The 7,208-nt window shown below is 48.6% G+C and overlaps 1 protein-coding gene across 22 annotated transcripts in view; it reads right to left on the bottom strand.

Annotated features, from left to right (window-relative positions):
- The window catches only part of itpr1b (inositol 1,4,5-trisphosphate receptor, type 1b), a 55,627-nt gene that overhangs the window by 10,304 nt on the left and 38,115 nt on the right, over nt 1–7,208 (bottom strand). For 19 of the 22 annotated variants that reach the window (XM_078092452.1, XM_078092454.1, XM_078092462.1 and 16 more), the window contains 8 exons: nt 6,834–6,944; nt 6,493–6,588; nt 6,287–6,421; nt 5,896–6,003; nt 5,262–5,493; nt 3,699–3,821; nt 411–586; nt 1–37 (listed from right to left, as the gene is read on the bottom strand). The exon at nt 1–37 is cut by the window's left edge and continues 128 nt beyond it. In XM_078092452.1, coding sequence (XP_077948578.1) covers nt 1–37; nt 411–586; nt 3,699–3,821; nt 5,262–5,493; nt 5,896–6,003; nt 6,287–6,421; nt 6,493–6,588; nt 6,834–6,944 — 1,018 coding nt within the window. The remainder of the gene's footprint in view (nt 38–410; nt 587–3,698; nt 3,822–5,261; nt 5,494–5,895; nt 6,004–6,286; nt 6,422–6,492; nt 6,589–6,833; nt 6,945–7,208) is intronic. The other 3 variants (XM_078092465.1, XM_040205011.2, XM_040205010.2) reach the window with 1 other exon arrangement.

Below are 7,208 nucleotides of genomic sequence, written 5' to 3'. Positions count from 1 at the left end.
CGACGAAGCTCGTCAAGAAGATCACCTTGTTGCACAACTGGAGAACCAAGGACACCACAAAGAAGACTCGTCAGGCCGAGACATTAGAAACTGCATGAAGGTGCACAGTTTGAACTGAGAAGGTTTACAGTAGCTTTTGGTGGGACGTGATGCATTAATGCCCAACATCTACTAGAAGCTGTAATGCTCCATCAACTGTTGAGCCACTGCGTCTACTTGATCGCAGACTCTGGCTGAATGCTTGATGTTGCGTAACACCTTTAGGAGATGCGTGTTCCTGCCATGTGCGCGCAACAACACGTTCAATGTTACGCTGATGTTTGGCATGTGACCCCGCCGTTCTCCTGGAACTCCAGTCAAGCATCCGCTGTGCAATGAAGCGCCGCGTGAACACACAGATGCGCGCTTACGTTGCAGCCGCCCAGCAGGAGCAACGTGGGCTCCAAGCCGACGGAGAAGATCAGGCGCAGGATGGCGGAGGCGATGAGCGCCCGGATACCGTGAGGCTGAGGCAGGACGATGACGATGGCCAGGGAAACCAGCAGGGCCATCCACAGCAGGGCGGACAGATGGGGCTCCAGCGTACCTGAGGATGAAGAAGGTTACATTTGGGAGAGCTGTGAAATCAGTGTATCGTTCCCCTTTGACCTCGTCCACAGGAGGCTGATAACGCTGTCGGGTGGGAATGTGCCACTCCTCTGTACAAACCGGTGTATCAGGAAATGTAACGACAGCTTCCCCTTAACTCGTCCTGTACGCACACTTAAGAGGCGAATGTTTTTCGGAGAAGAACAATCTCCATTTTTCTTCCTCTGAAGTCTTCATAGCTGCAAATACACAACTTTAGTAAGTTGTAGGTGTGCCGTTACAGAGCGTGCCAGAATGAACTGGAAGTAAAGTGGCCAAACTGAAGCAGACTCCTCTTATCTGACTGGGAATCAAAAGTTAGTCCTCTCTGTGCGTGTGCATGTTGGCTCTTGCACAACCGCCATTGCTGGTCAGCAGAGTGTTATCATGAGCTCACCAGACCCTGAGTGTGCGAGTGCAGCTCCTCGCTGTTCGCACACCAATGCATTTAAGTTGAAAAGGTCAGTCAGGTTTTCTCCACTCGGAGCGTCTCCTCCTTCACGCTGTGTGCAGATCACATGACAGCTACTTGTTGCATAACCGCTTGGCTAAAAATACACTTCCAGCTGAATTCATGGGGATGGTCCTGGGCGCTCGGACTCTGCACCGACACACACACACACACACACACACACACACACACACACACACACACACACACACACACACACACACACAGGAGATAGAGGCTGACCTTTCGCTTCACCAGCAGACTTCGAAGTGAACTGCTCCTACGTGACATTTTGCTACACAAACCAATAAGGAAGTACAGCTTGTTGTTTTCAGAGCGTCTCCTTGTTGCGTAAGCGGGGGGGTGGGGGGGGGGGGGGGGGGGGCTTGTGGTCAAGGGTTGGGTGACGATCCCCACGAGGGTTTCTCATCAAACAAACCGCCCGGAGGAAACATCCGCTGAGCAGCATGTGAGGTGTGAAGCTGGAACAATAATGTTCACGGGGGTTTGTTATCATGCTTATACTTCATATCTGCAGTTTAAAGGTGCAGGATCAGAGATTAGACGCATTGCACTCAATAGACGAGCCCGGTTTGTAGCAGACGTTGCTAATATCACTCCAAGGGGAGTCGCATGTTATTTTATATTATGTTATTTGGCGGGACTGAAAAACATTTTAGGGGCTTCAGAATGTAGAAGCAGAGCCGTTTTCTGCACAGGTAGAAAAAATGCCACCGCATCTTTGTTAAATAAAGCGTCCCAGTAAACCTACGAAGGAAACCTCCCCAGACGAGGTTCGATGGAGCAGCTCGGTTCATCCAAGGTTTACAAGCAGTGAACATGAGAACCATCTGAGCTCATATTGAATCCAGGAGACGTGTGAGCGTGTGTGAGCGTGTGTGTGCGCGTCGCCACTCAACAGTTAACCGCTTTTTCTTTTCCCTCCACTTTGTTGCCAACAATGGCGTGTCCCGGGATGAACTGTGAAGTTCCCAGAGGACCTTTGACACTGAAAAGCCGTGTGGAGCTTCTGAAGCCGAGCTAACAACGTCTTTCTTGTCTCTTCTGCTCCACTGTGAGGAAGTTCAAACAAAAGGGAGCTCTCCGTTTGACCCTGGACGGAACAATTGAAAGTTTGTGCAAATCACAATGCGCGTCTTCTCTCTGCTGCGCCGCACTGGAACAATGGCGGCTTTAACGCCTGCAGCTTCTCACATCGCCACAGCCACTGCGCACAAGGAGAGCTGAGAGACAAAAGCAAAAGGAACGACAGACAGCGAGAAGAAACGCACTCGGGTCCCTTGACCTCACGTTATGCAGCGAATGGTACGAGACACCAGACCGACCTGACGAGTGAATAGTAGAGAGGCTCATTCACAAGGAATATATGGTTCATCTCGACCTCCTTTAGAACCTATCATCATCATTACGTTGTGTGTGGTTTTGGTTGGTGAGCATCAACCTTCTTCTACACAAACTTGGATCCATGAAGAAAATCCGTGACGTGATTCTCAGCAGCTCTGATCAGATTCACTGACTAAACAAATGCTGCAATGACGCACGTTAAATGAGTTTAAGGTAGAAGGTCTGACAATCACTCTTTCTCTCTCTGTGTGAGTGTGTGCAAGGTATCGCGTCTCGTATTTCACACAAACACAACAACTGACTGCCAGAAGTGACACATGTGGAGAAAAGGTTGTGAGAGTGAGACTTAAGAGACTTGAGTCTTAAGCTCAGAACAGATACGGTATCAATAACCGTGTCGGGACGTCTCTGCCGTTTGTGAGGCCACAACAACTCGAGATGCAAATCTTCTGCTGGGATTCTCGTCACACCTCCACTTGTGGTGAAACTCACTTTGGGAGGTGTGAGGCTGCACCCAAACCACAGGCACGAGAGCACACGGCGTTCTGTCCTGTGCAGACTGAACACCAGAGGCAGTTTACGTGTACTGTAAGATCCTAAATGGCACATCGGGACGCGTCCTCGTGTCCAGGCGGAAGCTAAAGTGACATTGTTCAGAATCCACGCAGCCACTAAAAGCCTTTCGAGGACGCGTGTGAGCGGTCGATGGCGGCGTTCTGTAATGGATTTTAGGGTGAAGGGTTCAGCGTGGTGCTGTTGTTGTGCAGGGCCTCGCGTTTATGTGCTCAATGCAGATTGCATTTTTGAGTTGAAGAAAATATCAGCTGAAAAGCGTCTAATCGTTCCCCAGTACGACGTCTTTCCACTGGAAACACCTGGAAACCGACCCTAATTAATGGTTAATCATTATGATTGGTTTCTGTCCAATTATGAGCTCAGAATTGTTTTGTTGTGCAAGACAGATAATTGCACAACACAATCGTGCTTCCTCTCCAAATATGAGGAATGCGGTTCCATGGAACTCCTTCCAGAGCGGCCCCACCCTCCCTGTCACTCGGGCATCCGAGGACAACTTGAGCCAGATGTTTTGTTACCTAGCTCATCTTTCACAAGTTGTAACTCAAATCTTTTGTTCTGATGGAGCACAATATGTACGGTGAGCTTCACTAGCTGGCGTGGGGCGGTAGTCAAACTGAACCCTGTGTTGTTGTTGTTGTTGTTGTTGTTGTTGCTCAATGAGGGATTGACCACTGACCTCCACGGACTCCCTCCAGGGGGTAGAAGAAGGCCACCAGCAGGTTCATGAGCACAGCCAGGTTGAAGGAGATGCTGCTCCAGAAGGTCATGTTCCTGGAGCACCAGTACAGGATGGGCTGAGCTGGGTGTTGAAATTCACACAGGTCATTGTACAGGAATCCTTCTGCCAACTCATGGGGCACACAATGACCTCAAAGAACAACAGAAGGAACAATCAGCGTCCGGTGGAACACATGAAGCAAATTATATATATATAAACATCACACTTACCGACATGACATTAGTCTCCCCTGGCTAAAAAAACCCATGCATTTACACATTTATAGGACATATTTAGTTATTTTGTCTTAGCTTTTAATCAACTTATACAATCATTATTAGAATTATATTGGAACACAATAACATGTTTCTTATCAAGGTTTACACAGTCTCTCCCCTTCCATTCCTCCAGGCCTCAGACATGAAGCCTGTTGCATGCGTGACCATTACAAATGCATTAGGACATTTCCTTCTTCTTGCTAAGGACCTCGTGTTTGGCAAAGAGGACGCAGCTGGCTCAACTAATCCTGAGAACCCCAGTGAGCGCTAACGAGTACATGAGAGACCAGAGAATGCTACAAGCGTCTTCTGTTCAGCAAGAGCGAGGAGAACCCTGCGCACAAAAGACAACTGAAAGCAGGTAACGTCCTGCGGCTTCATTGGGCGGCACTACGGATTTAGGGCCCATAATGGCTTTGCCTGTATAGCGTGTTCTCTCAGCTCACAAGCTGTATTGCTCAGAGAATATTGTCAGAAAGGCAACAGACCGTTTCAGATACGCTTTTAATAACCGATTTCAATCAGAGTGTCACAATCCGGCCAAGTTGGAAAAGAGCCGCCTCTGTGACCCCAAAGACCGACTTGAAGCCCGACGGGCGGCCTCGCTTCGTGGTACACCCCTCTGTGTGTGTCTGTAGTTCTGAGGGGTCTTTACCCACAATGCTTTTGGAGATGCCCCAGAACAGAGTTAGAAGTAGATGTTTAGATTTCCCTGCTCACTTTTTAGGGGGAACTGCGGCTGTTTCCATGTGTACAAATGAATACATGATATCATTATTTCCATGGACACCATACACGGCCATTAGTATCCACCAGCTAACCCTCCTACATCGACGTAAAACTGTGCTAATGCTGAAACTTGTGACGTAATTAAGTATAAAGTGTTGTGCTTCTCCACAGACAATTAATAGGACGGATGTTATAGATGAATTTTTCTGAGAACACTACGAAATAATAAAACTCTTTTAGCTATAAAAGAGAAACAACAAAATCGAGTCTCCCGTTCACTGTATCTTTGGCTTTTAAACACACAAAGGAGGAAGAGTTTTCTAGATCAGACAGATCTTCCACTGTGACATTCAGCGGACCTCCACTTCCTTCTCACACATGATGCCAACATGTTGAATGGAACATTTATGGAGTGTATGGAGGGGAGGGGGGCACTGCAGGGGCCTGAGGGGCTGCAAAGGGACAGTGTGTAAACCAGGAACTAAGAGATAAAGACTTGAGGAAAAGGACGTACAGGGAACCGTGTTGGTGTCACCAGAAGCCTCTTGAGTACCTCGCAGCTTCTTCTGCCAATTCATCTCGTTGAAAAGGTCCTCAGAGCGCAGGAAGAAGTCATTGATCTTACTGCCTTGCTCGTCCCGCTCCGTGGTGTAGTAGACGCGCAGCTTGGACTCCTGGGTGAGGAACTCGCAGATGTTGGGCACGGGGAAGACGATCTGCTCCATGGTGCGATCCAGCCGTACGATCTGGACACAACCAGAACATGTGGTCTGGTCACCACTAAGAACATGTGCTTCAATTTAAATCAGTTATCCGTTTGTTCATTACACCGTCTGGTTTTTCTCACAAACTCTACTCAGCAACACAAATAAAAAGGGTGTATTTATTTGAAAAGGGCCTGATAGCGGAAGCGATTGTCAGCATTCCTTCTCCTGAGGGAGACGTGATGACACGCCGAAGGTGATTGCCGCTCGGTACACAATGTGACTGGCAGGAGAAACGCCATCACATGCCTTGAGCCAATTGCGGGGCCAAAATGTCGCATTCCTCTCGCTGACTGTACTTGAGATACGGGTCAGACGGCGTGCGGACAAAGGAGACGTTTTTGTCTTTGTTAAGTTAATTCCGACATGGCTCGGTCCACTGACCTCGATCTGGGCTGTGTGCTTGGCGTAGAACTCCAGGGCCTCATCACCCTCTCCATACGTCCCGCCCGGCTTCAGCATAGCCTGCAGTTCCTTGTTGTGACGGGCTAACTGAAATGACAGCATCAATCAATGCTAAACAGATCGGTGATTGATCCAAAGGCACGCAGAGATCGTTTTCTTTGGCCCATTCATTAACTGGCATGTGAGCCAACATTGCTGGTACTTAACGACTGGGCACGGCACAAACACGCCGTTTACTCTTTCCTCTGAATGCTCAATGTTCCGTCTGTTTGCGGTGCGGCTGCAGGGTGCGGATCCACGCTGCCGTTTCACAACTGGGATTGAAGTCATTAGTGAATAATGTTTTGTCCACGCGCAGCTCGTGACTTACTTGATGTGCCAAGATGTAGATGTTGTGGCCGACGTTGCGTGGGGACGCGGAGTGCTCCTCCTCCTCGCCTTCGCCCTCCTGCGGCTCCTCCACCTCGATCTCCCCCTGCATGTAGGCCTTCTTGATCACTTCCACCTGCAGGGAGACACACGGTCACATGAGAACCACGCGATGCGGCGAGATGATTGACATGATGTTGCACGCACCAGCTCCTTGGGCCTCATGTTGTACAGAATCCTCTCTGCGTTCTCGCTGTCATGGCGACTCTCCATAATCGCGAGAAGAAGCTTGGAGGCGTTATTCTGCAGAAAGACGAGCGCACTCGGGATCATTTCATACAGTACATTAAGTAATTACTCTTATTATCCGATATGCAGGTGGAGTTCTTCATGATGATGTTTTGTAAAAACATTTGCATGTCAAATCAGACTTACAAACATATCTGACATGGTTCCACAGCATTTATCAGCAAGCAGCAACATCAAACACGGACATGCCGGTTATGTAACACTAAAGGGCTTTGGAAGTGTCATCAATGAGCGCTCACTTTGAGCTCCAGCACCAGATCCATCCTCTTCTTGCCGAGGGGGTTGATGTCATTGAGGATGAGAGCGATGATGATGTCAATCCCATTGCATTCATGGGTGGCGATGCAGTTCTGTGGAACCAACGAGATGAACAAAAGAACAGGAGAGATACCAGTATTACGCAAACACCTTAAACACTATGTAATCAGTCATTCTGATTGACAGCAACACTCGACATAAAATGACATAGAACATTGAATGCTGTCTGAGGCTGCTGGTGTTTTGTTGATAGCAGCCTGGCACAAGGGCACAGGTCACGTACTGATGACAGGGGTCAAACTACACAGCTCTTGTTATTCACCAAAGCCACTCAATGACACGAGCTAACCAATCAA

The sequence above is a fragment of the Gasterosteus aculeatus genome, chromosome 17 (genome assembly GCF_964276395.1).
Source record: "Gasterosteus aculeatus chromosome 17, fGasAcu3.hap1.1, whole genome shotgun sequence".
Taxonomy (NCBI): domain Eukaryota; kingdom Metazoa; phylum Chordata; class Actinopteri; order Perciformes; family Gasterosteidae; genus Gasterosteus; species Gasterosteus aculeatus.
Note: the sequence above shows the minus strand (reverse complement) of the source record. Positions and strands in the feature narration are given on the sequence as shown.